General features: G+C 53.3%; 3 protein-coding genes across 3 annotated transcripts; all 3 read right to left on the reverse strand.

Moving 5' to 3' along the window:
- Positions 1-11: 11 nt before the first annotated feature.
- Positions 12-27,982, reverse strand: LOC117018682 (left-right determination factor 2-like). The gene is made up of 5 exons (XM_033099837.1): positions 27,683-27,982; positions 27,038-27,284; positions 26,619-26,861; positions 25,893-26,256; positions 12-531 (listed from the first exon to the last, which is right to left on the reverse strand). Exons 1-4 carry the CDS (start codon positions 27,930-27,932, stop codon positions 25,893-25,895), a joined length of 1,104 nt encoding a protein of 367 aa, XP_032955728.1. The 5' UTR covers positions 27,933-27,982; the 3' UTR covers positions 12-531.
- Positions 506-3,506, reverse strand: LOC117018681 (left-right determination factor 2-like). Its single transcript, XM_033099836.1, has 4 exons — positions 3,199-3,506; positions 1,683-1,929; positions 1,264-1,506; positions 506-895 (listed from the first exon to the last, which is right to left on the reverse strand). The coding sequence occupies exons 1-4, from the start codon at positions 3,446-3,448 to the stop codon at positions 532-534; spliced, it is 1,104 nt and encodes a 367-aa protein (XP_032955727.1). The 5' UTR covers positions 3,449-3,506; the 3' UTR covers positions 506-531.
- On the reverse strand, positions 17,465-21,437 carry PYCR2 (pyrroline-5-carboxylate reductase 2). The gene is made up of 7 exons (XM_033099838.1): positions 21,178-21,437; positions 20,823-20,893; positions 19,635-19,814; positions 19,315-19,536; positions 19,014-19,106; positions 18,657-18,820; positions 17,465-18,096 (listed from the first exon to the last, which is right to left on the reverse strand). Exons 1-7 carry the CDS (start codon positions 21,242-21,244, stop codon positions 17,931-17,933), a joined length of 963 nt encoding a protein of 320 aa, XP_032955729.1. The 5' UTR covers positions 21,245-21,437; the 3' UTR covers positions 17,465-17,930.
- Positions 27,983-27,993: the final 11 nt, after the last annotated feature.

Below are 27,993 nucleotides of genomic sequence, written 5' to 3' on the forward strand. Positions count from 1 at the left end.
TTAGTTTTCTAATCAGGTTGATCTAATCCCCACAGAACTCTCTGTTCCCTCACAATTGTCAGACGTTTGGGTTAAAAAAAAAATTAGAAATACAGAATAAAATGTGTTTTATTTGTTTCATTCAAAAGGCCCTTAGTATCTGAGATGGGGTTGCACAATCCATACTTGACCCTAGGTTTTAAACCCAGAGCGGCAGCTGGATCGCCCACCTATATCACAGAACTCAGCCCAGATCCTGTGATAAGACAAGAAAACAATGACAACTTTGGGGTTCTGCTCCTAGATTCCAGAATCTACACAGTTAAGTGCTTAACATATAGTGCAGTGAACAATATGAAGGACAGAGGAGACTGGGCAGGGGCTGCCCAGTGGCCAGGGAGTCTTGCTCCTGGGAAGCCAGACTGGTCAGAGGAAGCAAATCCGGAGCTCAGCAGAGAGCACAGAGCATTTGCCCCTCAGCAATCCCCATCTCTCCTGGTGCCTAGGACACTTCTGACAGAAGCTAGATCCCTCGTTGGTTACTCCCAGCACCTACGGCTCCAGCTTCCTTGGCACGGGCGCCCCGTCCGAGGCACAGCTGCACTTCTGCACCCTCATGTTGGGCAGGCTGACCACCTGGGCCCGGGCCTTGCCTCCCTCCTTGACGCTGACAATCAGGGGCAGCGAGGTCGTCTCCGAGGCGACGCACTGCCGCGGCCCCAGAAACGGCCACTTGAAGGTCAGAGTCTCCGGGGGCTGCTGGCAGGTGCCCACACACTCGTAGGCCAGGAAGCCCGGGGGCTCCAGGACCCAGTTCTCAGCCCACTTCATCCCCTGCAGGTCAATGTACATCTCTTGGCGGCAGCAGCGCGTGCCCTGGGTCACCGGGGCCTCAGGGTCACAATTGTCCTGAGCTCTGTGGGGGCAAGGAGAGGCAGAGTCTGAGGTCAGCTGGGAAGGCTGAGGTCAGGGGACCCAGGGTGGGGCCTAGGGGGGCCTCTGGGGGAAGAGATTAGGATCTGTCTCTCATGTAAAAAAAACTGGATTATTTGTGATAAGGATGGATACCTAGAAATAACCTAAAATAATACGTGATATTATTAATAATAATATAATAATAATAATATAATAATGATATAAGTGATAACCTAAATAATAAGTGCTATTACTTCTAAGAGTCTAAGGAGTTTTATATATTCATTCACTCCCAAAGCACTTTGAGAAAAAAGATGCCCATTTCGATTTCAATTTAATTTCGTATTTGTCTTGATCCACAGCGCCTACCCGTAGTCCCTGAGGTCCAGGGTGTGCAGCTCCAGCTGGGGCTCGCCCTGCCTGGCCCCCGACGGCCCCTGGGTGGTGAAGTGGACCAGCTTGTGGGCGCTGGAGGCCAGTGGGCCCAGGTGCTCCCTCTGTACCCACACCTGCAGCAGCAGCGGCTGCCGAGGTCTGCTCAGCTGCTGCCAGAAGTTCACGGCCTCTGTCACGTCAAAGGCCTTCCAGCCGCTCTCGTGGATGGACACCAGCCTGTGACACCACATGGAGATGGAGACCCTCGCTGTGGGGTGGGGACTGGGGAAGGCTCTCCACCCCCATCCCATCCCCCTCCCGGAGTAGCCCAGACAAGACCCGCTCCGTATCTCCTCCCTCCCGTCCCTCTCCCGGACATTGGGTCCTGTCCCCCTGTCCTCTGTCCTCCCCACCTGGAGTCGATGAGCGAGGTGCGGTTGGAGCCGTCCTCTCGGACGTGCAGCCACTGGATGGTGACCCGCGCCCGGTCGCTGCGTGGGGAGAGCAGCTCGTGCCTACGGAGCGCAGCCTTGGGGACAGGCTCCTGGAAGAGGCGCAGCACGGCCTGCACCAGTTCGCTGTTGGGGGGCAGCCGCTGCTCCATGCGGAACACCAGCAGGTGCGTGGAGGCCTCGGACACCAGGAACCTGCCGGCCACCTCTGGGGACACGTGCAGGGTCAGGTCTGAGGGCAGCAGAGCTCCCCCAGAGCTAGAGAACAGGATTTCCTCGGGAATCCACAGAGAGAATTTGGGGGCTGGGAAACTGGTAGGCCAGGACAGAAAGAGAACACCCCCTACCTTGAAAAAATTTTCTGGCCAGGCCGTTTCCTAAAAACAATCATTTGGGATTGGGGCCTGTTTACTAGCAACCCCCACCTTCATGGGTGGGGGCAGCTTTTGTCCCCTGAATGGAGTGTACAGACATGCAGCCTTTTTTAGGCAAAGCGGGCAGAACTAAAATGGGAGGGGGAATGGAGATTGGGAGGCAGAGAACCCAGCCAAGGGAAATCGATGGTCACCAGCTGAATACTCTCAATTTCTTCTCTGGCGAGAGGGCTCGTGCCCAACAAAACATCCTCAAAAGAAGGAAGAGGAGCCAGGGGCCTATAAACAACCTTTGCGGGGCTCCTGAGCCCTGAGGTAAATGACAGAGACAAGTACACCTTGGTCCGAGGCACCAGGCAACCTGTCGCTAACACCTGAGGCTCCAGGTTGGTGGCACGAGCTAGCGTGTTCATTGCAGACCTCCCTCTCCCCAGGCACCCCGCTGGCCAGGGAGCAGATGTTGGTGGGTCTGGCTCTGGGCACTGAGGAGGTGAGCCCCAGCCCCACGGAGGTGAGGGGCTGCAGTAGCTTTCAGACCCTGAACATTTCTGACGCGCTGTTTTTCAAACAGTGAACTTTAAAATTGTGAAACCACCCATTACATCTCATGTAATGCCCACAACTCTGAGAACTAGTCAGAACTCATTTAACCTCATTTACAGAGACGCAAACAGGCTCAGAGATGTTTGGAGACTTGTCTGAGGTAAGACAGCAAAAGTCAAAGCTGAGAACTGAACCCAGGGGTCCTTTCTCTCTAAGGCAACTCTCTCTGCTGAGACCGGCCTCTTTGTTCCCCAGCATGAAGTTCTTTGCCAGTCTATTTTCTCCTCACCATTCTTCCCTCCTTCCGCTTTGCTCCCCTACCCCAGGGATATCTATTCTGCCCTTGGCTTTGGCAGTGGGTCCAGCTTAGCATGGCTCTTCCTGGCCTGAGGGGTGGAGCCCTCAGTGTAGACAGACACCAAGGCTCCAGACCCAGCCATCCTCACAGTTCATGGTCTCTCCTCACTGCCCTGTGGACTCTGGGCCCCAGATGGGCACATCCAGTCTTAGCCCCCCACCCACGCCCAGGCCCAGGGAGCAGCAAGGAGCTAGGGTCTCACCTCGGAAGTTCTGGCTGAACCTCTTCCCCCGGGAGGGGGCCCCGTGGCTGCGCTTCAGCAGGGCCACGTACTGGGCCCTCACGGGGGCAGGGATGACCAGCTCCTCCACGTCGCCCTTGTCCAGCACGGGCACCTCCCTGAGATGCAGCTGCTGCAGCAGGCTGCCCAGGATCTGCTCTTCTGTCATGGCCGCCCCGGGGTGGGTCAGGGGCAGCGCCCAGAGTGCCCAGCAGAGCCACAGGGACCTCATGGTGCTGCTCAGAAGGAGGAACAGAGCGGGCGTGTCCCCTGAGGAGGCTCCAGGATGGTCCCAGCTGGGCGTGCTGAGAGCCAGGCTGGGCCAGCTTTATAGCCAGCCCTGGGCTGGACCTGGGTGGTGGGAGGGAGGGAGGGAGGTCACACCCCTCGCCCTCCTGGGAGCTCAGTGGCCAGACAGGTCCCTGCGCCCCCAGGAGGGGGGGCGTCTAGAAAGGGCACAAAGGCTGTGTATACAGTGGTCATGAGCCTCTACCTTGGCTTGGGGTGCCTGATCCGTTACATTGAAAATCTTCTTTCCTGGAGGAGAGGTAGGGGTCTCATTGTCTGCCAGATTCCATGTCCCCCCAGGGACAGAGTGGACTCGAGTCCCTGGTGTGTGGGCCTTGCTGCAGTGACACTGCCCAGTTGACACCAGGGCTCTCTAAGGCCCAACCTGCCTATAGGGATGAGCGTCTGGACCTAGCGCTGCTGAGACCTTGGACTGTCCACAGGGAACCCAGTGCCCCCCATTGGGGGGCACTCGTAGGCAAGGGAGCCTGGGAACACTTAACCCCAATGGGGATTTGTCCAGTAAGGAACCCCACCCTCTCTCCCTTTTCCAGGCTGTTCATGGATTTAGAGATTGGAGTTGTAAGGACCCTCCAGTCGAACCCCTCCTTCAATTTTTGAGCCAAAAAACTGAGGCTCGAGAGGTGACAATGTCCCGAAGCTCACACAGGTGACAGGTGCCTACATAAAGTCTTCAGATTCCCAGCCCCGGGTTCTCTCCATACCCTCAAGCTATATCCAGTCAGCATCCTGTCCCAGCCCCGGAAGCACTGAGGTGCTCTCAGTCCAGGTGATGGCGTCTGGTGGGGGCAGGGGGCACCCAGGTTCCAAGGCTTCCCCAGCATGCATGTGGATTTGCTGATAGAGGAGTTTCCCTGGGGAAATAAAACAATTGGGCAGGCAGCCAGGGGGAGGGCTGCCAGATAAAATACAGGACAACATTTAGGACATCCTTATAAGAACAAATTATTCGTTGTTTATCTGAAATTCAAATTTCACTGGGAGTCCTATATTTTTATTTGCTGAATCTGGCAACCCTAGCCAGAGGCCATAAGGAGAAAGCGAATGTGGATTGGGAGACCTTTTACAACGGGCTGATTAGTAATCAGGCGGGAGGGCAGACCCCATGCTTTGTCATGCAGAGGAAGGAGCCCGCTTCCCCCACTCCCTCCCCCACACACAGGCACCTGTGTCTGGCCCAACTCTCTGTGGGGTCAGGTCGGCTGGAGACAGCAAATTGGCCCCCAACCAGCTCTTCTATCCTGAGGAAGGAGAGGGGGGCCAAGGGCCAATTTGGATCTGGCCCTGGGCCTAGAGCTGAGGGTATTGTGCAGGACAGTGGATCGGCCAGCCCAGGGTGCGGGTGGCAAACCTGGCACCCAGATGGTCCTAGAGAGGTGGATGACGGGGGCTGAGGCAAGAGGGCCAGTGAGGAGTGGGCCTCACTGGGGAGCTCTGACTCTGGCCAGCACAAAGCACAGACGGCCTGGTAGGAAGTGGGATGGTTTATGATGGAGAACAGTGACGTTCACCAACATGAAAGAGGCCCGCACACAGCAGAGCTCCCAACAGGCTTGGTTCTCATGTGTTGCTGGTGAGAGTGTAACGTGCTAGAACCACACTATCTTGACTGTGTGTTCTCTCTTTATGACCTGTCGTGCCTCGGCACCATCTGTCAGTGAACAAACTCCATCTTGTTGGAGGAAACACCTCAAAGGTGTATATTGAGGGTGAGCATTGGATTCCACCCCAGCTCGGGTCTGTGCTCTGCCACAGCCGTGCACACATGCTTGGCTCCCAGAGTAAAAGTGATTCCACTGTCACCTGCTAATCTCTGTCTGCAGCATCTCATGCTTCCAACTTCTCATTCCACACCTCCTGAGAGCTGCCACCTCCCAGCAGCTCAGTCCAAGCACCACTTCCCCTTTAAAAGACAAGACTAGCCAGGACAACAAATCACAAACAAAAAACCACTGTTAGGTGGTAGGATTGCCCACAATTTTCTTTCTTTCTTTTCTTTCTTTTTTTCTTTTCTTTCTTTTTTTCTTTTCTTTCTTTCTTTCTTTCTTGCTTGCTTGCTTGCTTGCTTTCCTTTCCTTCCTTCCTTCCTTCCTTCCTTCCTTCCTTCCTTCCTTCCTTCCTTCCTTCCTTCCTTCCTTCCTTCTTTTCTTTTTAAAGAGGGGAGTAGTTAGCAGTATTCATCTCTTATTTGCCCCCCAAATAAAATAAATGTTCAAAAAGAAAAAACACCCTTAGACTTATGGGGGGATCACTTTGTAAGTTATACAAATGTCTAATCACTATGTTATACACCTGTAACTAATATAATAGTCTATGTCAACTGTAATTGAAAATTTTTTTTAATTATTTTTAATAAAAAAAAAACACACATAAACCAGTCTCTCTACCCAAATCTATCCTGGAAAAAGGAACTTCTAGAAGCCATTCATCTCTATAAGCTCCTTTTCCTGCTTTCCTTTCTCTTCAATGAATTAAGCCAATATTTACTGACGACGTGCCTCTGCTGCGTCCTGGGACTCACCTGAGGAGACAAAGAGGCAGCTGATATGAAAGGAAACTCAAGAGCAGTGTGGTGACTCCAGGGAAAGGGGGTACACTCTGCGAAGCTGTGCTCGGAGCCCAAGGGTACCCTAAGCGCCCCTGCTTTAGGTGGTCCCACAGTGTCCCATCCTCCCCTCCTCTGGGGGCAGCCGGGCCTCTCCCGCTGCCTTCCTTACTCACGTTTCACCGCCACCCTTGGAGAAAGACATTGTTGACATTTCACAAAGGAGGCTCAGAGCAGATCAGACCCTTGCCCAAGGTCATAGTTTGATAATGAGAACACTGAGGGGGGCCCATCCGCGCCCAGTGACCTTGGACAAGTTCATCACCTGCCTGCGCCTGAGTGTCCTTATCTTTAAGATGAGGTGTTAGTAATCTGCATCCCATGAGCTCAGTGTGAGGGTGAAAAGAGTGCAGGTACAGGCACAGAATAAACACTCAATCAACATCAGCTCTTGTTATCTGCACGCAAAGACCTTCCTGGTCTTTTCAGAATCCGGGCCTCTCCTTGTCTCGCCCAACTGACAAGCAGACAGCTGTGAGAGGGAGGTTCAGTGACTCACCTGAGGCCACACAGCTAGTGAGTGGGACAGCAAGGACCAAGCGCAGACCTCGGTCTTACCAGGAAGGGGCTGGCTGAGCTGAAACACGGGTCCTTATTCCGCCCCTATCCCCCCCCCCCCCCCCCCCCCGCTCATTAGCCCAGGGATCCCCAGGGAAGGGCCAGGCCTGCTGCTGCCAGAGGCCAAGCTGCTCTAGGAGAACAGGAAGGGCATGTCTGGAGACCCCAAGGAGCCACATGGGCCCCCAGGCCTGAGGTCAGGGAGGCTGAAGGGGCAGGGTTGGGGCAGCCCTGGGCAGCTGGGGCTGGGCCTCAGGGCATCTCTGGAACATGCACAGCAGTGTCTGCCCCTGGCTGGGAAGGGGACACCCTGGAGACCCCCAGACGCTTGGCTCTAACCCAGACGTGAACCCAATCTGGGCTCAGCCTTCACCAACCTCACAGCTCCCTTGGTTCTGAGCCAGCCTCTGGTACTATTTGTCCCCCACTCATGGAGGCTGCCCGATGACCTCTGACCCCCACATTTCCCCCTGGCCCTCACCTGGCAGCCTGGCCGCTCACTGGGGTCAAATCCATGTCTATAGGGGCAGGAGAGTGGTTGTGGCTTCCACCACCCGCCTGTCACAGCCCCTGTCACCCATCTCCCCACAATGTCCTCAACTCCAGGCCCCATGCTTAGTCCCTCCATCAGGGGTGTTGGCCTTCCCCTCATCCTCCCCAGTCCACTGCCCCCCTCCAGGACAGCTTGGGGATGACTTTCCCACCTCTGACCTTCAGGCCCAATCCAACCTCACAGAAGACCAGACTCTCCCCCAATCCACAGCGCAAGCCAGCTCCTTCCTCTGCATGACAAAGGGTGGGGGCTCCTCCCTCCTGACAGCTAATCAGTCCATTGTAAAAAGTCTCCCAATCCACATTCGCTTTTTTCTGGCTGATTGCCCACTTATTTTATTTCCCCAGCAAAACTCTTGTACCCCTGAGGAATCCACATTCAGGAAAGGGGTCTGTTTGCAGAGGGATAATAGGTCTGGGGGATTTGCCCTGAGTCTGCTTCTGCTGATCCCCTTCCCCTGTCCACACTCCATCAACCTCCTGTATTAATGATGTCTCACCAACTCTCCGACCCCAGGCCAACAGCCGGCTGCAAACAGCCTCAGGTCATGGGAAGAACCTGCTTCTCTTCTCTCCTAAGAGATCACGTGGCCTCCAGGCTCATGCCATCCTGTCTCACCCGTTCACTGATGGCTCCAGGCTCACACCTCCAGCCTGACCCTTCCACTGGGCACCAGAACCATACATCCAACTGCCCTTACACCCCTACCTGTTCCCATCTCAGTACGTGGCTCCACCCTATACCCACCTAGGCCTCCAGGCCTAGGGGTCACTCTTGATTCTTATCCCACATCCTTCAGAGTCAATTCCTGGCAAATCCTGTGGGTCTCACTGCAAAATAAGTCGTATCCATCTGTGACCCTCCATCACTTGTCTGGGCAACTGCGACTGCCATCTTTCTGCTCCATTCCCCACCCCCAGAGCCAATAGTAATCGTTGACAAACTTTAATCAGATGCACTCTATTCATTCAAACCCTCCAAAAATTAACTCAGAATGGATCATAGACCTAAATATAAAATGCAAAGCTATAAAACTCTTAGAAGGTAACATCTAGAAGGTAACTCTTAGAAGGAGAAAATTTAGATGAACGTGGGTTTGGTGATGACTTTTTAGATACAACACCACAGGCACGATCCATAAAAGAAATAATGGATAAGCTGAACTTCATTAAATTTAAAAACTGCAGAAAACACTGTCGAGAAAATGAGAAGACAAGCCACAGACTGGGAGAAAACATTTGTAAAAGACAAATGTGATAAAGGACTCTTATCCAAAATATACCAAGAACTCTTAACACTCAGCAATAAGAAAATGAACAACCCAATTAAAACATAGGCAAAATATCCAGATACCTCACCACAAAAGATACACAGATGGAAAATAAGTATATGAAAAAATACTCAACATCGTATGATATCAGGGAAATGCAAATTAAAACAGCAATGAGATACCACTACCCACCTATTAGAAAGACCAACATCTCAAACACTGACACCACCAAATTCTGGCCAGGCTGGAGTCAAATGTCTGGGTCACAGGACCCCTACATCTCCAGCTCCAAGCTACTGAGCCCCTCACCCCTGCATGTTTCGTGCAGTGGGCCCCCAAGTCTTTCCTTCGGGAGAATAAAAATCAAATTAAAAAGGTAACTATTTCTGACTCAGCCTGGGAGGCTGTGCCACTTTGGCTGTGTAATTAAAAATGGAATAACCTGTCAAGTGAGGGAGGGAGCTGGTCCCCTCCCTCCCTGAGACCAGCCTCTCACCTCCCTGCTCAGGAGCCCCTGAAAAAGGATGGAGAGTGTGGAGCAGGTCAGAGACCCCACCTGGGATCAAAGCACCAGGCTGCGGGGCCCAGAGGAGGGCGCGTATCCAGTGCTTGTTTGTGGGTCAGTGTTGACAAAGGTGGGCCGGGGCTGGCCTTCACAGCTCCAGCAGGAGCTAAGGGAAGCTGCGTGACTCAGGCCCGCCAGCTGTGTGATCTTAGGCAGCCAGGACCTCTCTAAACAATGAGAGATTTAACCTACGCGACCATTTTTACTGTTTTCCATAAGAAGAGTCTAAGATGTGTTAGTTCAGTGTCAGCAGCAATTGAGTAAAACAGAAGCATCCTCTGGGGTGTGTTCACGTGTGTGTGCACACACGTGTGTGAGTGTGTGTGCACGCGTGTGTATGTGTGCGATCCCTTCCCTGACTACAAGCTGGCCAAGGGCAGCACTTAGGACTTGGGGCTCTTTAACTGCACCAGGACCACAGAGCAGGGTCACGGTGGTCCCAGGAAATGGTTTTGTTTGGGTTTTAATGGAAAGGCAGGGTCTTCCCGCCAGGTCCCTTGGAAGCCCCCAAGCATGTATCCGAGAACAGGGCCCGGCTTTTTCCCATCTTACAGGCCAGGGTCCCATGGTCTGTGCAGGGAGCAGCTGTAGTAGATTCCAGACATGAATAGCATAGGGGAAGAAAAGAAATAAAACTGGCCCCTTCAGAGATGGGCAGGATGAGGAGAGTTCACAGAGGGGTCACAAGTGTGTATTGGACTGGGGTTCTGGGTCCTGCGCTCAGCAGCTCGGGGTGCCCAGGACAACCTGCATGCAGGATATGGACAGGCCTGAAGCAGACCCTATGCACTGATGGGGGAGGACACACCTGGACACTCTGCTTCCCTGGGGCCTGGACTTCCAGCTGGTCACCCCTGCAGGGAAGTGCTCAGTGCAGCAGGAACCCCCACCCTACAGCTCTGGGGAGTGGCCTCACTATCTCTGATGAAGACACCACAGCCCTGGCTGGCAATGACCAGCGGTGCCCTCCACGGCCACATTGGCCTTCCTCTAAGGCACGTCTGACTGATGCTTTTACAGGGGGAGGTGGCCACTGCAGCCACATCCTCTTTTTCTGAGCATCCTTCCATTTCTCAAAGTTCTGGCTTCAGGAACCCAGCCCTGTTCACCCCCAGCCCTTCTCACTCGGGTCACCTGGAGCCTCCATCATTGCCAGCCTCGGGTCTATTTCACCCTTGTCCCATGAGCTCCTGGATTTACTCACCAGACCACCTCTCCTGTTCTCACAGGCTCTCTCTGGTTCTTCCCCTCCACTCTTAACCTTCATAATCCCCAGACTCTGCCTCTTCTGCGCTGAACTGTGTTCCCCCAAATTCATATAGTGAAGCCCTCACCCCCAGTACCTCAGAACGCGTCTGTATTTGGAGGTAGGGACTTTAAAGAGGTAATTCAGTTACAATGAGGTCTTCATGGACGGGCCATAATCCAGTATGACTGGTGTCCTTGTGAGAAGAGCAGATTAGGACACAGACACAGGGAACACCGCGGGAGGACACAGGAAAAGGTGCCCCGCTACATGCCAAGGAGAGAAGCTCAGGAAGAAACCCACCCTGCTGATTCCTGGGTCTTAGGTTTCCAGCTTCCAGAATTGTGAGACAATAAATGTCTAAATGTCTATTGCTTAAGGCCCGGTCCGGGTGGGTTGAGTCTCGGGGGTAAGGTGTGAGCGCCTCAGGGAGCTGGAAGAAGATGCGTGGAGCTGAAGGCAAAGTAGACATACTTTATTCAGGCTTATGGGGCTCAATCAGCCCCGTCGTTGGATACAGCCAGCAGCCCCCATCATGTCTCAGCTGGCCACCTCGTGAAACCGCCAGACACCTTTAAACCATGCGGGGACAAAGGTGGCGTACAGCCAAGGTGCTTACGTAAGAGAACATCTTTCAGATGGACGGCGCCTGCACTGCGTTCCATCATCTCCACCAGCAGGTGGCCGGGTCAGAGCCAGCAGCTGGTTGGGGAGGGAGCCTGACTAAGTCTATTTGCCCTACAAGTCCCCAGTCTGTGTGGTACTGTGTGACAGCAGCCCTAGATGCTCTTCTCACACAGGTGTCCCCAAAGCTCTCATTCTACTCAGCTCTAACTCATGGTGCCAGGTTACAAATCCACACCTGGGCCTCCAGCCTCTTGGGAGGCCCAGCCTCTGTCCTCACCTGCTCCTCAGCGGTCACACCCCATTGGAAGGGGGGGCAGAATGGGGTGAGCATAGGCGCTGGCCACTACTGTTGCTCACCACGGCCCTGCGCAAAACGGAGAGCCTCAGTTTTCTCATTTGTCAAACACCCACTCAACAGGGTTGTTTGTGAGGATCTGGGAAGGTGTATAAAGGGCCTCGCTCTGGGTTTGACCTGTATTTGACACTCAATAAATGGCAGCTGTTATTTTTATTATTTGTCACAAACCTGATCTCCTTCTAGTATTTCTCTGGTCAGTTAATGGAGTCATCAAGCTGAGACCGTGGCCTGGCCGCCACACCTGCTCCTCTTCACCTGTCCCCATCTCATGGGTTTGTTTGCTTCATTAGCTCAACAATCCCCACAAGCACCTACTTAGTCACCTATCTGCTAACCCACGGCCACTGTGCTGGGCTGAGCACACAAGCGGGAAGGCTGTGGGCCAGAGGGGCTTCAGCTTATCTGCTTCAGCCGATCAATTTACACACACTGATTTGTAAACAATCTATTACACTATACGGGGATGTGTTGGGGGCAGGGGGGGTCCTTACGCCTTGTGGATTACCCTCAACTGGCCGCTCTCATCTTTTACCCAGATGGCGGCAAGACTCACATTACTGTTCTTCGAGGCTTCCAGAGTTTTCTTTCTTAAGCAAAAATAGGCCTGATCCCTCCCTGCTTTAAACCCTCCCGTGGCTGCACCTGCCTTCCAATGGGCCCAGTCCGGTGTCACCTGGGCCTTCCTGTCTATCACCCAGCCTCCTCCCCCTGTTTCCCCCCACATTCCCTCTTCATTCTTGCCATGTGAAAGACAATCATTGGGCATCAGTCCCCACCACCATCGCCCGGGTGTCACTCCTAGGCCCACCCTGGCCCTTTACCACCTCTCTCTATGTGGAAAACTCGCCTTATCCTTCAAGACCTATCTTCAGCTATCTTCAGCATCACCTCCTTCACCGAGTCTTCCTGAACTCGGTGACTGCCTCTATCAGAGCTCTTATCTCCTTGTAGTATGGAGCTTGCAGCGATCTCTTTCATATCTACTCTCCCCACCAGATCAGAAACCCCACTGGGGAGGAAGAGATCAGGTCTGGTTTTATCTGTGGCTCCACAGTCTGGCACATAGTCTTCATGTGTGCAGACCGAATAAATGACTGAATAAATAAATGCATGTGAGTCAGATTGAGCCAGGTGCTTCTCACACCTCATCCCATTTAATCCTCATGTGACTGAGCAAATGCAAGATTATAGGAAGGTCAGCTTCACCCTCTGCCCTCCCCACCCCCCTGACCCCCACAGTCCCCTGGGGCTCTTTTTTACCTGGACCCCCATTTCCCAGGGTTGGCCCTGAATGTCTCAGGACATGGACACCACACCATGGAGGGTCCTGATACATGAATAATGTGCATTTCATGTGCCCATAAGGAGATCTAAATAAATCCATATTTATTTATTTGGCAATCATGCAGGTAGGTATTCTTCTCGGCGCTTCACCTTTCTGGTCTATCTCCCTGGAAACCCAGGAATGTTGGCTGCAGGCCATGATCAGCGCAATTCAATTTAACAAGCATTTGTCCAGCTCCCAGATCAGTGGCAGGCAGTGTTTCCCCTGCCGGCTGAGGGTCGGAAGCTCTGATTCTGAGGTTTGGGTGAGAGATGAGGGTGCGCCACATTTAGAGAGCAGAAAAGGCAAGGAGAAGGCATTTCCAGTGGAGGCAATGGGCTGAGCAATAACAGTGGGTGGGTAGGTCGGGGCATATGGGTAAAGGTGGGTCTGCGGGCCAGACAGAGGGGGCATTTTGGAGAGTCAAGGGTAATAAGATTAGAAACGGGGTTCAATAAATGCTAGATTCCTCTCCATTTTCCTTCATTAAAAAAGGCAGATGAGGGCTGGCCCGGTGGCTCAGGCGGTTGGAGCTCCGTGCTCCTAACTCCGAAGGCTGCCGGTTCCATTCCCACATGGGCCAGTGGGCTCTCAACCACAAGGTTGCCAGTTCAATTCCTCGAGTCCCACAAGGGATGGTGGGCTCCGCCCCCTGCAACTAAGATTGAACACGACACCTTGAGCTGCGCTGCTGCTGAGCTCCTGGATGGCTCAGTAGGTTGGAGCACGGGCTCTCAACCACAAGGTTGCCAGTTCTAGTCCCACAAGGGATGGTGGGCTGCACCCCCTGCAACTATAAATGGCAACTGGACCTGGAGCTGAGCTGCGCCCTCCACAACTAAGACTGAAAGGACAACAACTTGACTTGGAAAAAAGGCCTTGGAAGTACACACTGTTCCCCAATAAAGTCCTGTTCCCCTTCCCCAATAAAATCTTAAAAAAAAAAAAAAAAAAAAAGGCAGGCAATACAATTGGTTTAAGAACCAGGTCGGTGGTGCCCAGGGAACAGGCCATGGGCCCACCCAGACCAGGGCTGACTCTGGCTCCACCAGGCCCTGGCTTTGGGGCCTGTGCTCCCAGTTAACTTCTCTGAGCCTTAGATTCCTTAATGATTACCATCGAATCAACAGCAGCCTGGTTTTTGGGGTTCCTGTCGACACCAGCCCAGTCTGGAATCTCGTTTAACCCTGGCCTCCACCCTTCCAGGTGAGTCGGCTAGCGTCCTCACACTGCGGAGAAGTTCCTGGAGGGTGAGTAGCTAGCCCAAGGTCAAAAGGCTTCGTAGTAAGTGATCTGACTCGCAAGGCCTCTTGAACAACACTGCTGTGTATTGATTCAGACGACCTACAAGAAACCTGGACACTGTTGGGCAGTCGATAAGACTTGTCTTCCTCGGCTCTGGACGCCCAGGGGAGGGGCCCAGGTGTGTGGGCAGCCGGGAGGGCTGCTATCCCACCGGGATGACGATGAAGCTGAGGGACAGACGGCAAGGGCTGTTCCAAGGAAGAAGATTCAAGATCTCCCCTCTCTAAGCAACACTAAGCTGCTTTGTTTTGTGACTACACGACGTCACGTGCCACAGCTGGCACGCGGGGCGCGGAGCTGGATCGGGTGTCTCTGATCCGGTTTCTCCCCAGGACGCAGCACCCTGGATTTTGTCGTCAGCGCAGGTGACCCGGGGCGTTCACTAGTTAGCGCCTGGCGCCCTCTAGTGGCACAGGTGAGCCTTTCCTTTGCCAGGGCCCTTTTCCAGGGACCTGAACAGAGCCGGGCTTCCAGGACTAGCTTTCCTAGTGGGCAGGCGTGTAGGAGCATCGTTAGGAACCACCTGCTGTCCTTGAGAGCTCATCTGTGAGAGTGGGAGGAAAATTGGACTGGACTCCGAAGGCTGGAATCCTGTCCCCAGCTCCCCTCGTTTCCTTAGGTTCTTCATGTGCCAGGTGGGGCGGCTTATAGGCTCCCCACCTGCCTCCCAGGATGCTGTGAGAATCCCATTGGATGTGATGAGTGACAGCAGCTTCTTGTCGGCTCAAAAGCACTACTAAAGAGCAAAGTATTGTGTTCATCAGAAAGTAACCAACAGAGCAAGTTCCAGGACGCTAAGGGCCAATGAAGGTCTGAGGGCAGCAGCAGGGGCAGAGGAGCTGAAGAGAAGGGGAAGGTATTCCCAGGAGAGGGGTGGGGTAAGCAAGACCCTGGAGGGCAGGGGCTTCAGCAGACACAGACCTATCTGTTTGGGGCAAAGGGAGCCTGATGGGGAGATGTGTGCAATGGTATTGGAAAAAGAAGTCCATAGATGCTCGTTTCTTTTTCCTTTCTCTTAATTCAAAAGGCAGAGAGGAATGATAGTTTTATTTGCTTCTATAAAACAGAAAAAATTAAACTGTCTACGTCTCTGAGTGGGTTTCCCAGGGACTTGGTAACTCTCAAAAGAAGGTCCCTGCCCCCACTGAAGGTGGTAAGGAGGCCAGTCCCACTCTGTTCCTTCCCAGGGCCCTGCCAGGGACCCCTGCAGCAGCATCCCCTGCCTACATCCCCCACTGCTCATCCAGCCTGGTTTTCAGGTCATTCCTGTGTTCCAGCAGGAGGGCCCCTCCCTCAGGGCAGTGAGGGTGGCAATACCCGCCAGAGGCAGGTCAGTTCAGTGCTTCAGAAAACGGGTCTTGGTTTTAGTCACCCAGGGTTTTCCTGTCACTGGCCGTGCTCCTAATTTGCCCAACCGTCAGTAAAATACAGAAACAATAACATCATCATCATTCCTCCAGTAAAGATTAAATGAAATTATGTATCTTGTACACAAAATAATTGTCTGGCACTGGGGAAAACACATTCTCGTTTATCGTGGATGTTTCTATGTTTTAAGTTATACATGAGAAGCTGCTTGACAAGGAACATGGGCCAGGCCTTCCATCTCAGAAAAGAGGAAACCCTGCAGTGTGTGATGTTACAGAAAGGGGAGGGGAGGGGCTGTCAGGGCAACACTGTCACCTGCTGAGGTCCCACCAGGCTGTGCTGTGACTCAAGCGTAGAATGGAGAGGAGCGAGCAGTCAGGCTCTCCCGTGACCGTTCAAGCTTTGCTTAGTAACAGTCACCTAGGGACACAGATAAAGCTCCCTCGCAAGGCCAGTGGGGAGCAGTGGAAACATTTTTTAATCTTTTAACTATGTCACCTTGGACAGCTCACCAGCAGGCCTAGTACAGAGGACAGGATGTGGTATCAGATGTGGATTAGAATCCTGGCACCACTTCCTAGCTAATGAAAACTTGGGCAACATATTTTGTTGTTTTGGAACTTTACGAAGTGTAATTTACATGCCATAAAATTCACCCACTTTAAGTGTACTCTTCAAAGACTATCTGTGTACAGTTGAGCAACCATCACCACCATCTTCTTAAATCATTTCTGTTACTCCAAACAGGAATCTCATACTCTTCCCAGTCCCACCGCAGCCCGAGACAACCACTCTGTCTCCGTAGATTTGCATTTTCTGGACATTTCATATAAATGGAATCATGTAATTTGTGGCCTTTTGTGACTGTCTGCTATCAGTTAGCATCCTGTTTTTGAGGTTCATCCGCTGTCGCATGTCAGTACTTCCTTTTTACTGCTGAATAATATTCCATCGTGTGGATATAACACATTTTGTTTATCCATTCACCAGTTGATAGACACTTGGGCTGTTTCTACTTCTTGACTATTATGAATAATGCTTCCCTGAACATTCGTGTACAAGACTTGTGTGGATGTGTTTTCAATTCTCCTGAGTCCATACCTAGGAGTGGTTTCTGGCTCATATGGTGCTCGATTCAACCTTCTGAGGAAATGCCACTGTTTTCCAAAGTAGCTGCACCATTTTCTATTCCCACCAGCAATACATGAAGGTTCTAATTTTTCACATTTTTGCCAACATTTATCCTTCCTTTTTCTTTTTTTAAGAGTGAGCAGGAAATGGCATCTCATTGGGTGTCGAGTTGCATTTCCCTAATAACTAATGATGTGGAGCATCTTTACATGTGCTCACGTGCCATTTGTATATCCTCTTTGGTGAAAGGTCTACTCGAATCTTTTTGGGCAACTTAACCTCTTTGAGCATCACCTTCCTTTTAAATTATACCCGGTTCCTAAGACCATGAGGTTTTAATGTAAGGGATTTGCAAAAGGGCCTGCCGTGTAATGGGGCGTAACATGATAGCTTTTACTATTGTGGTCACTTTGGCCCCATAGGACTGAGCCTTCCTCGTGGGCTCACAGGTTTAGAGTTGGAGCCAGGGCTGCCTGGACTCAGGAACAGAAGGCTCTCCTCCCTCCTCAGCAGGAGGTGAAGGACAAGGGGTCCACAGTGTTCTAGATGTTCTGTTGAGCAATCCCACATGGCCTCACTTCACACCCACCGGAACCTTTCCATGGAGCACGACCATATTTATGGAGGATGAAATCTTGAGGTCAGAGATACTCAGTAACCTCTCCCAGGTCGCCTAGTTGAAAGTGGTAGGATCTCCCCGGTTGCCGGATGCTGATGCCAGTGGCACAGGCAGCGAGCTCCTGTGGATGAGTGCCAGGCACACTGGCCTGTGCGGGGCAATCGCAGGCCCTGCCTGGGCTTCTGGGAGGCAGGACAGCGGGCGGCTAAGAACACAGACAGCCCCCACCACCGACCAGCAGCTCAGCTGGGGTGCGTACCCTCTCCAGGCTTCAGCATCTTCTATAAAGACGCCCTCAGGGAGGATTTCTTCTCTTCCTTTGTGTCCTTAGTGCTCCCCACAGAAGCAGGGAGCACCTGGCCAGGGCCTTGAGTTCTCTAGAATGACGACTCAGGATGAAGCACAAGAAAAGCAGGGTAAGAAAACATAAAACTTTATTAAAGCAGCTAAACTTAGCACTCCCTCAATGGTGCACCTATGAAGCGACAGTTAAACACGAGCTGTCTCATTTCGTGCATTTCTGCTTCATCGTGACAATTCTAACGTTGCTCGTCTTCCATTCACAGAGAAATGCCCTCGTCACGTTTTGCACCTCTCACCTCCTTGACGTGGCATCACACTGATGCTGCTTTGGGCTCCAGCTGGAGAACCCCAATTGAGGGGTTCCCCAGAATGGGGCTCTGACAGTGGGAGGTGTGCAGGACATGTGGCTTCCAGTGTCAACCACCCCTTCGGAGTATCTTCCAGCAGGGGACAGCAGGGGAAACTAGGGCTTCTTGGTCTGAACAGATTCAAGGTTTAGTAACAAGGATCTGGCCTCACCCTGCACGGCCCCCTCAGGCGAGGGCTCTGGACACAGAGTGGGACGAGGCTACCTCAGTCCTTCTTGCCTCCCAGGGCCAGGCTTCTCGTGAGAAGCTTCCCTGAGCTGCCGGGGGTCAGCGTGGACACTGTGGGGGATTCCAGTTTCACTCTGTCCAGGAGGGTCTTCTTGAGGGCTGCTGAGGAGATCTTTTCTTGGTCAGCCATGGACTGCAGCTCTCTGCAGACAAAGCCGGAGAGGGGTTGAAGGCAGAAGGCAATAAGCTTGGAGCAAAGTTTCACGAGGCTTCCCCATCCACATAACCCCCAATCCTTGCTCACATGATACCATCCAAGATGAGAACCCTGCACCAAAAACTCCCCCAAGCTTTGCAGAGTGCTCTTTAACTACCTGTGGCTTCCTACACAGATGTAGAGCACCAGGAGGTAGCTGTGATCATATGGGAGAGACAGTGGAAAGTGACAGGGATTGGAGTTCATGAACTTGAAGCTAAATCCTGTCTCAATTGCTTATTAGCTGTTTGACCCTGGGAAAAAGCGTCTGAGTCTCAACTTCCTCATCTATAAACCAAAGCTAATCCCAACTATCAGAACTGTGATGAGAATTCAATGAAGACCTGCAAACTCTTAGCTAAACAGAGTCTAGTAAGTCATGGTTATTAACAGAGCACAGACTCTAACCCTCCTAATGGGACCAAAGACGACAGGTTCTGCAAGATCCAACCCAGCCCAGGGACCGGCTGGGGACTGGGGGGCCTGGGGCAGAGGAGAGCAACCCACCGTGTTCGGATGCAGGAGGCCTCAACTGCATTGATGAGCAGAGAGCGGAAGCCCCCACTCTCTAGGAAGTGCAGGGCGTGGATGGTGGCCCCTCCGGGGGAGCAGACATTGTCCTTGAGCTGGCCTGGATGCTGCTCTGAGTCCAGCAGCATCTTAGCAGCCCCCTAAGGTAGGAAGGGGGTATGAGAGGAGCAAAATGCCAGTGCACCTTGGGACAGCTTTCTCCACAACCACTGCCCTTCCCCAATGCCTATCTACGCCTCGCAACCAACCCCCAACCCCTGCCCCCAGCTCACGGACACACAAGAACCCCCAGTGCATACCCTGGTCCAGAACATGCAGGGGGAAGATACTGACCAGCAAGGCCTGAGCCCCCAGTCGGACTGCTAGGCGCCGCGGCAGGCCCATCTTCACCCCACCATCAGCCAACGCGTCCAGGGCCATGAACGCCTGTGGAGACACTCATTGGTCCTGGGGCAGCAGGCACCAAGGGCATCCCTTAGGGTCTGCTTTTCCTGATGCCTGGAGCTAGTGCCAAGGATCAGCCTTGTCTACCAGGCAACTGTGCTCAAGGGGTGGACAACAGCCCCAAGCCTGCCTGCCATCCCATCTTGCTCCCCTGCGTCCCCAAAAGGCTGCATAAGTATGGGGGCCTCACGTAGGCAGGCCCGCTGCCGCTGAGCCCTGTGACGGCGTCTATCAGGTCCTCCTCCACCTCCGTGCAGAAGCCCACACTGCTCATGAGCTGCTCCAGGAGTTGCCCGTCTTCCACCAAGGCGTGGGTGCCCATGGCGTATACTGTGGCACCCTCCCGCACCACCACAGGTGTGTTGGTCATGCAGCGAATCACTTTGGGGGCTGGCTGGAACGCCATCAGCTTCTGGAGCAAGGAAGAGGGCCAAGTGAGTTGCCAGGGCAACGCACCCACTAGCACCCACCCCTCCCCTCACACAGGAGCACCAGGGCTGAGATGGGCACCTTCTCCACCGAGCTGATGGTGACACCGGCTGCACAGGAGACGACGATGTGCCTGGCCTGGACGTCGGCCCCGATCTCGTCCAGGATGAAGGGGATGATGTGTGGCTTCACGGCCAGGAATAGGACGTCACTGTGTTTCACTGTCTCCTTGTTGTTCCGGGTCAGGTTCACCCCCAACTTCTGCAGGAGGAGACTGCCTAGCTCAGGGTGCAGGGCAGCTTCACCAGGCCCAGACCCGCCCAAGGAGCAGCGGAACCCCTGCCAAGCCCTCTCCCTGCTTCAGCCTGGAATTCCCTGCCCTGTCCTCTCAGCGTCTGTCCCTACCCCCATGGGCACCAAGTTTTCCAACGTTGCTACTGGGCAAGTGAGCACAGGCGCTGGGCATGGACAAGCTTCTCCATGGCAACCAGGAAAGGGCGGTCCCACATTCCCACCAACCTGGAACCCAGGTAGGCTCCATGGAGGCTCCATGGCTGGAAAGTGGCAGAGGGAAAGGGGAAATGCTAGCGCCCAATGGTCAGAAGCAGAGCTGGGTCAGGCCCTATCCCAACCCCGGAAACTTGCTCATCAGACTGCATGGTCTCCGTATGGTCTAGGGTGGGCTGGAGGACACCCATCCCTCTAGGACTCCAAACAGTGAAGCAGGGCCCTCCAGTGCTAGGAACACCAGCCATCCTAGACACAGACACTGCCTGTCACCTGCCTCATCAGACAGGTGACACCGCCCAGGTTTTAGGTAAAGACTTGGGATATTCTTTCTTGAGAGGGGAACAACTAACTTGCCAGATTCTTTCCCAACACGTTCACTCATGCCTCAGAATAACTCAATAGCAAAGTGGCTACTGTGGTCTCCCATTTTATCAATGAGGAAACGGAGGCTCAGAGTACCTAAAGGTCACACAGCTAGTCCACGAAACCAAACACATGTACCGGGTACCTACTATGTGCCAGGTGCTTTCCATACATAAATACCTCAATTAAACTTCTAATCACCCTAGCGCCTGGATCTGACCGCCAGTCTTTGTCTGGAAGCTCCCACCATAGAGCTGCGCCTGGGATCGTGCAGGAGGACGGCGATGGTCCTGGTGGGGCGGTCAGCACGGCAGCGTACACCTCAGGAGCGCAGTGCATCGGCCCTCCTTCTCCTGGGTCTCCACCCTTTTCCCGACACCCCTATGACCCACTTACCCTAAGTGCAGACACCGTGGGCAGGTCCATTTCCGGGGAGCTGGCTATTATCTTGTGAGCCGACAAGATGCCTGCCGCAGACAGGGGCTTTTCAACCGGGGATGATGGCCCACCCCGTTCCCGTGCTTTCCCTTGGAAAGCGGATCAAAACCCGCCACCGCTCACGGCGCCGGTCTCCCTCTTCTCCCTCAATCCCTTCCACCGACAGAAGACTCTCTTGCTCCTTAACAGACCTCCCCCACCAGACGCAGATAAGCCCTTTCTTCATTCATTCATTCACTCGTGGCGTGGAGGGCGGTGCGCAGACTAGGCTCGGGGCCGCACGCGCACCCGCCTCCCGCCTCCACTCGCTCACCTGCGGCCGTGAAGCCCCGCACCAGGGCACAGGCCAGCTGGCCCGCGCCGATGAAGCCCACGCTCATGGTCCCGGGCTCGGCGTCTACCCGGCAGCCGCAGAAATCCACTCAACGCGGACCGCGAGATACCGCAAGGGAAAAGTGGAGGGTGCGAGAGTCCAGCGCCACGCGCGCCTGTGCAGCCAGATCAGGGAACTTCCAGCAGCTTCCGGCCGGATCGCGCTACCCCTCGGCACTCAGACCACGCCGCTGGCCCACACACGGCCCCGCCCCGCCCAGGCGGCCAATCCGAGGCCAAGACGGGGCTGTGCACCCGCCTCCTGTGCACGGGATTGGCGCGCGGAACCTCAGACTCGACGCCCGGAAGCCGGGATCCCCGCCTCGCTTGCGACCCTGCGCCGCGGGCCCGGGATCCCGGTTCTCACACCTCCGGGGCTGGGGGGTTGGGGTCTGGGGGCTGAGGCCTGAGGCCGAGCAGAGGTCTAGCTAACATTATTTCTGGCGCGGGCCATCAGCTGCCCGTTGTGAGCCAGAGGACTTCTGCAGGTTGCCGACTTGAGGGGATGAGTGTGTCCTCCCCCCCACCCCCACCCGCCAGCGGTTCAAACAAAATCGTGGAGACCTGTGGGCTCCGAGCCAGGGGCCTCGGTATGCCCCGGGGTTCCGTCCGCTTCCTCCAGGCCCAAGCCGGTAGGCGGCAGGGGCAGCCTCGGTTATTCACTTGAAATTGCATCGTTCACGCGAATTGGTCTTAACTATTAACGGATTGCAAATAGGGTCAGTTCCTCCGTTTAGGAAATGATCGGCTCCCTAGGGTCTAGCTAAAGTATTACTTCCTCCACCGTCTCTCCATCGGTGTTTCTAGTCCTTTCCGTATTCACACCCCCACCCCCAGCAGAGGGCCGCTTTCTGCGATTTTCTTCTAATTGATTACATTCCTGAGGAAGTACGGTACCCAGGTCCTCAGTTTCTGCACCCCTAAAAGTGAGGACCAAATGTTTATTATTAAGCAAAATAATATTTGTATGGCTTTTTCAGATTAGAAAAGTAATACATGCATGTTGAGGATAATTTGGAAAATACAAAAAAAAAGTCAAAATCACCTATAATCATACTTCCTAAGGACAGTTTCTTATAAAATATTTTTGGTTTATTTCCATGCATTATTTCCCATGCATATATACTTTTTCCATCATTGGAAATAAATGATACACATATAGTTTTCAAATTTCTATACTAGATATATAATAAGCATTTTCCAATGTCACTGCAGAGTTACTTAAAACAAGATTTTAGTGACTACTCAGCATTCCATTGGTGTGCCACAGGCACCGCACTAATTTAACCATTTTCCCAGAGACCAACATTAGATTCATTTATTCATTCAATAGATATTTATTGAGCCAGGTTCTGGAGCACAGCTGTGAACAAAACATACGGAAGTCCAGGTGTGTGTGTGTGTTGGGGTGAAGTGGAGTGGAGTGTTTGAGACAATGGTGTCTCCTATCAGACTCCTTACACACATCCATCCCTTACTTGCTTGCCTTGTTATCTCCTGTCTCCACTTCCAGGAGTAGAGGTGAGAAAGAAGGAAGACTACAGGGCTCGGGAAAGGCCATGCTGGTGACTCCAGTGCTGGCTTGATCCCCAGCCAGGGCAGGCCACACAGGAGAGGGCACAGCCAAGGCTGACTAAGCTTGGACATGTGAGCCACTGCCCAGAAACTGGTTATTCTTTGTGGTATTTTGAGATCTATTATTTTTTCCTCTCCAAAGTTTAAAGTTTATATGTACCAAGTGGTGTTATATATTTTAATTGTAGGCAATCTCATTTTATTCTCTTATAATAACGTTGCTGACTCTAAAAGTCCATTTCATTGGCGCCATGGCCTCTGCCATGGCTGCCGTGGCAATTACATCTGACTCCTGTGAATTTCCTTTGGGCTGAAGTACTGGATGGATGAGATAAGTGAGAAGAGGAAAGGCCCGTTCTCCCCACCCAGCCGTTTAGGATACACCCTCAAGGAGAGCCCCAGCCTGGTACTGCTATCCTGCCATGGACAGATACTCTCTGTGTCAACATCTGTCTTCTTGAGGGCCCACTGTATCTATCCTCTTCCTCCATCTGAACAGACAGACAAGTCCAGAAAGGAGATGGGAACGTTCACTAAGCCTCCAGGACTGCCCACCTTCACCTGCTCCTCCAATCCTCTCACCTACCAGTCAGATGGGTTCAGCTGTTCCTGCGCTCCTCCCCTCTCACTCCCCCACGTCCTGCCCCCTCTCCCTTTCCAGCAGAGTGGGCCCAGCTGGTTTCTCTGCTCCAGGTCCCATAGGTCAAATCAAGGTGTCAGCTGATCTGAGTTCTTACCTGGAGGCTCCGGGGCAGCCTCAGCTTCCAGACTCATCCATGTTGTCAGCAGAATTCAGTTCCCTATGGCTGTAGGACTGAGGTCTCCTTTCCTTACTGGCTGTCAGCCAGGAGTTGTTCTCAGCTTCTAGAGGCCACTCAGATTTCTTGGTTCCTGGTCCCCTTCATCTTTAAAAGAGCAATGGTAGGTTGAGTCCTTCTCACACTTCAAACCTCTCTGCCCTTTCCTTCTGCCTCCTCTCCTGCCTCCAGCCAGAGAAAGTTCTCTGAAGGGATCACGTGATTAGATGGGGTGCGCCTGTATAATCCAAGATACTCTCCCTATGTTAAGGTCTGAAGACTTAATGACATCTGCCAAGTCCCTTTTGCCACGTCACCTAACATAGCCACAGATTCCAAGGATGAAGGGAGCGTGGACATAATTGGGGAGAACTTTCTGCCCACCTCACTGTCTTCCTGTGCCAATGAGCACATCCTTACATTGTGAAATGAAGCCAATCTCCTGGATGTTTGAGCTCACGTGGACGGTGGGAGCTGGCCCATCCTTCTTGTAGAGAAAGCAACGGTACAGCCCAGTTCTCACCGCAGCGCAAGTGGGAAGGCTTCGCTCTGATGCCTTATGGAGACGACCTAGCCACTTACAAGTCAGAGCCAAATCCTCTCCCTCTACGAACAATATTCTTGCCGTGTCTTCAAATGCTGACGGTCCATAGACTAGCACCAGTTTTTCCTCCACGATTCAGTTGCTATTAATTAGCGCTGTCGGTAAAAAGAGAGTCCATGAACTTCAATGGTCAGGCATAGGGAAACCCAGCTGACTGGGAAAGGTAAGCGTAGGGGAATTGCCAGATGTGGCAGCTTCCAAATGACATGTTAACCTAATGCCTGTGTCATCAGCAGAGCACACTTACTGGTGTGTGGGGTGGGAAGGAGCTTACAACTCATTCCATGGGGTAGAGAGTCAATAGATTTGTGTTGCCTCGGTCTTGATTTTTTCATCTGAAAAATGGGAGTAATAACAGCTACCTCAAGGGATAATTGCAAGAATTAAGTGATGTAATGTGTATGAAATTGCCTAGCACAGCTCTCTGGTTCATCGTGAATGTTCAGTAGATGCTAGCTTGCTCACCACAGGACTGTCACCCCCCCCTCTGTGTCCCCATAACCACTATTGCAAGGATTAAAGTGCTCTCTAAAGAGGTGACATGTGAGTGATTGTTTACAATACTATTTTGGGGATGAGAGTTGGGGAAGGCATATAAATATTATAAATGAAAATGAAATCTAAATTGAGTTATTGCTGTCTTCAGCACCTCCAGAAGTTGGGGGTCCTTGGGGGTTCCCCTTTCTTCAGATCATTATGTTGCTCTCATCCCCATTGTTGCTCCCTTCTCCTATGTAAAGGAGAAATTAAATATAGAGATTATTAAATACTCGAAATTAAATACAGAGACAAAGGACAGAAACATCACTTTTATTTCAGCAGATTATCTACGTTCAATTGTTTTTTGCTAAATAATAATAATAAAAGAAAAGTCACAAGTACATGTGGTGTTCACCGGTGATAAGTTCTCTAAAACAGTGGGGAAAGGAACTCAATGGGCACAGACAATGCTCCGCCTGCAGAGGAGAGGGTGAGGTTAGGGCTGTCTGATCCCCAGGGCGGTGCCACCATAGAGCTGAAGCCCACCTCCTTATTTTCACAAGGATATGGTGGCCCAAAGACTTCTGCATTTGCTTGAGGTCACAGCTTGTGCTTGTGGCCCTGTTGCATCCAGAAACCAGGCATCCTGATTCCCTGTCCCCTGCCCCAGCCTAAAGCTCTTCATCCTCCCTCCAAGCCCCGTCTCAGGGGAACACGGATCCCGGTATATTTATGAAAGTCCAGAATGGGTCAACGTTTTGGGGGCTGGAGGTTCTTTTTTAGACATCCTCTCTATCGAGGAGAAACACTGGGATTTTTTTGGTTTTGCTTTAATTCATCATGTAATAGAGTAAATCCGTTCTTTCTCCCCAGTTCTTTTCATAGGGTGTGTTGTCCCATACTCAGTTGAGCATTTGCCAGCAAACAGAAGCTCCCAGCCAACAATCTGTCCATGCTCAGCTATGTCCGCTAACAAATAGGCCAGCACTTCCTACTCAGCAACCCCGAGTGGCAGTAGTTACTCTTGTAAGTGCTTAGGGTGATGGACAGGAGGACAAGAAATGGAAGGACACTCAGAAAGGTAAACTAGGCGCGCTAATTGGGGCAGAGGTACCTTGCTAAGTAGAAAACTAAAACCTACATTAAGACCTGCTTCGATGCACGTGTTTAGTCAGAGGCCTCAGTGGCTACTCCCAGCACCTACGGCTCCAGCTTCCTTGGCACGGGCGCCCCGTCCGAGGCACAGCTGCACTTCTGCACCCTCATGTTGGGCAGGCTGACCACCTGGGCCCGGGCCTTGCCTCCCTCCTTGACGCTGACAATCAGGGGCAGTGAGGTCGTCTCCGAGGCGACGCACTGCCGCGGCCCCAGAAACGGCCACTTGAAGGTCAGAGTCTCCGGGGGCTGCTGGCAGGTGCCCACACACTCGTAGGCCAGGAAGCCCGGGGGCTCCAGGACCCAGTTCTCAGCCCACTTCATCCCCTGCAGGTCAATGTACATCTCTTGGCGGCAGCAGCGCGTGCCCTGGGTCACCGGGGCCTCAGGGTCACAATTGTCCTGAGCTCTGTGGGGGCAAGGAGAGGCAGAGTCTGAGGTCAGCTGGGAAGGCTGAGGTCAGGGGACCCAGGGTGGGGCCTAGGGGGGGCCCTGGGGGAGGAGATTAGCATCTGTCTCTCATGTAAAAAAAAAACTGGATTATTTGTGATAAGGATGGATACCTAGAAATAACCTAAAATAATACGTGATATTAATAATATAATAATAAAAATATAATAATAAGTGATAACCTAAATAATAAGTGCTATTACTTCTAAGAGTCTAAGGAGTTTTATATATTCATTCATTCCCAAAGCACTTTGAGAAAAGAGAAGATGCCCATTTCGATTTCAATTTAATTTCGTATTTGTCTTGATCCACAGCGCCTACCCGTAGTCCCTGAGGTCCAGGGTGTGCAGCTCCAGCTGGGGCTCGCCCTGCCTGGCACCCGACGGCCCCTGGGCGGCGAAGTGGACCAGCTTGTGGGCGCTGGAGGCCAGCGGGCCCAGGTGCTCCCTCTGTACCCACACCTGCAGCAGCAGCGGCTGCCGAGGTCGGCTCAGCTGCTGCCAGAAGTTCACGGCCTCTGTCACATCAAAGGCCTTCCAGCCGCTCTCGTGGATGGACACCAGCCTGTGACACCACATGGAGACGGAGACCCTCGCTGTGGGGTGGGGACTGGGGAAGGCTCTCCACCCCCATCCCATCCCCCTCCTGGAGTAGCCCAGACAAGACCCGCCCCAAATCTCCTCCCTCCAGTCCCTCTCCCTGACGTTGGGTCCTGTCCCCTTGTCCTCTGTCCTCCCCACCTGGAGTCGATGAGCGAGGTGCGGTTGGAGCCGTCCTCTCGGACGTGCAGCCACTGGATGGTGACCCGAGCCTGGTCGCTGCGTGGGGAGAGCAGCTCGTGCCTGCGGAGCGCAGCCTTGGGGACAGGCTCCTGGAAGAGGCGCAGCACGGCCTGCACCAGCTCACTGTTGGGGGGCAGCCGCTGCTCCATGCGGAACACCAGCAGGTGCGTGGAGGCCTCGGACACCAGGAACCTGCCGGCCACCTCTGCGGACACGTGCAGGGTCAGCAGGGCCTCTCCAGGCAGGGGAGCTCTGAAGGTGGCAGGGCCACTGAGGTGGCAGCCAGGTGGCGAGAGAACGGCCCCTGTTCTGTCTCCCTGGGCCAAGCCTGGTTACCTACAAATCCCCCTCGGGTCTGTGGTCTTGTTTGCAACGATCTCCACCAGCAGGAAGGGGCAGCCCTAGGGCCCTGAGCTAACAGGTCAGCAGAGATGTTAAAGATCAGAGTCCTCACCTTTGGGCACTTGGGTCTAACTCTGGGCACCAAGGGGATGAGCCCAGGCCCAGACAGGGGCCCCAGACAGCTTCCCCAGACGGGCACATCCAGTCTTAGCCCCCCACCCACACCCAGGCCCAGGGAGCAGCAAGGGGCTAGGGTCTCACCTCGGAAGTTCTGGCTGAACCTCTTCCCCCGGGAGGGGGCCCCGTGGCTGCGCTTCAGCAGGGCCACGTACTGGGCCCTCACGGGGGCAGGGATGACCAGCTCCTCCACGTCGCCCTTGTCCAGCACGGGCACCTCCCTGAGATGCAGCTGCTGCAGCAGGCTGCCCAGGATCTGCTCTTCTGTCATGGCCGCCCCGGGGTGGGTCAGGGGCAGCGCCCAGAGTGCCCAGCAGAGCCACAGGGACCTCATGGTGCTGCTCAGAAGGAGGAACAGAGCGGGCGTGTCCCCTGAGGAGGCTCCAGGATGGTCC

Source organism: Rhinolophus ferrumequinum, chromosome 27, assembly GCF_004115265.2.
Source record: "Rhinolophus ferrumequinum isolate MPI-CBG mRhiFer1 chromosome 27, mRhiFer1_v1.p, whole genome shotgun sequence".
NCBI lineage: Eukaryota > Metazoa > Chordata > Mammalia > Chiroptera > Rhinolophidae > Rhinolophus > Rhinolophus ferrumequinum.

What these genes read in the sequence shown, in the direction of transcription:
- LOC117018681 (XM_033099836.1), bottom strand. Translation starts at nt 3,448, where the DNA reads ATGAGGTCCCTGTGGCTCTGCTGGGCACTCTGGGCGCTGCCCCTGACC. An exon ending in GTTCAGCCAGAACTTCCGAG is followed by an intron (nt 1,930 to 3,198) that starts GTGAGACCCTAG and finishes ACGTGTCCCCAG; the next exon opens with AGGTGGCCGGCAGGTTCCTG. An exon ending in ACCTCGCTCATCGACTCCAG is followed by an intron (nt 1,507 to 1,682) that starts GTGGGGAGGACA and finishes GTGGTGTCACAG; the next exon opens with GCTGGTGTCCATCCACGAGA.
- PYCR2 (XM_033099838.1), bottom strand. Translation starts at nt 21,244, where the DNA reads ATGAGCGTGGGCTTCATCGGCGCGGGCCAGCTGGCCTGTGCCCTGGTG. An exon ending in GCGGGGCTTCACGGCCGCAG is followed by an intron (nt 20,894 to 21,177) that starts GTGAGCGAGTGG and finishes TGTCTGCGGCAG; the next exon opens with GCATCTTGTCGGCTCACAAG. An exon ending in GCCTCCTGCATCCGAACACG is followed by an intron (nt 18,097 to 18,656) that starts GTGGGTTGCTCT and finishes CTTTGTCTGCAG; the next exon opens with AGAGCTGCAGTCCATGGCTG.
- LOC117018682 (XM_033099837.1), bottom strand. Translation starts at nt 27,932, where the DNA reads ATGAGGTCCCTGTGGCTCTGCTGGGCACTCTGGGCGCTGCCCCTGACC. An exon ending in GTTCAGCCAGAACTTCCGAG is followed by an intron (nt 27,285 to 27,682) that starts GTGAGACCCTAG and finishes ACGTGTCCGCAG; the next exon opens with AGGTGGCCGGCAGGTTCCTG. An exon ending in ACCTCGCTCATCGACTCCAG is followed by an intron (nt 26,862 to 27,037) that starts GTGGGGAGGACA and finishes GTGGTGTCACAG; the next exon opens with GCTGGTGTCCATCCACGAGA.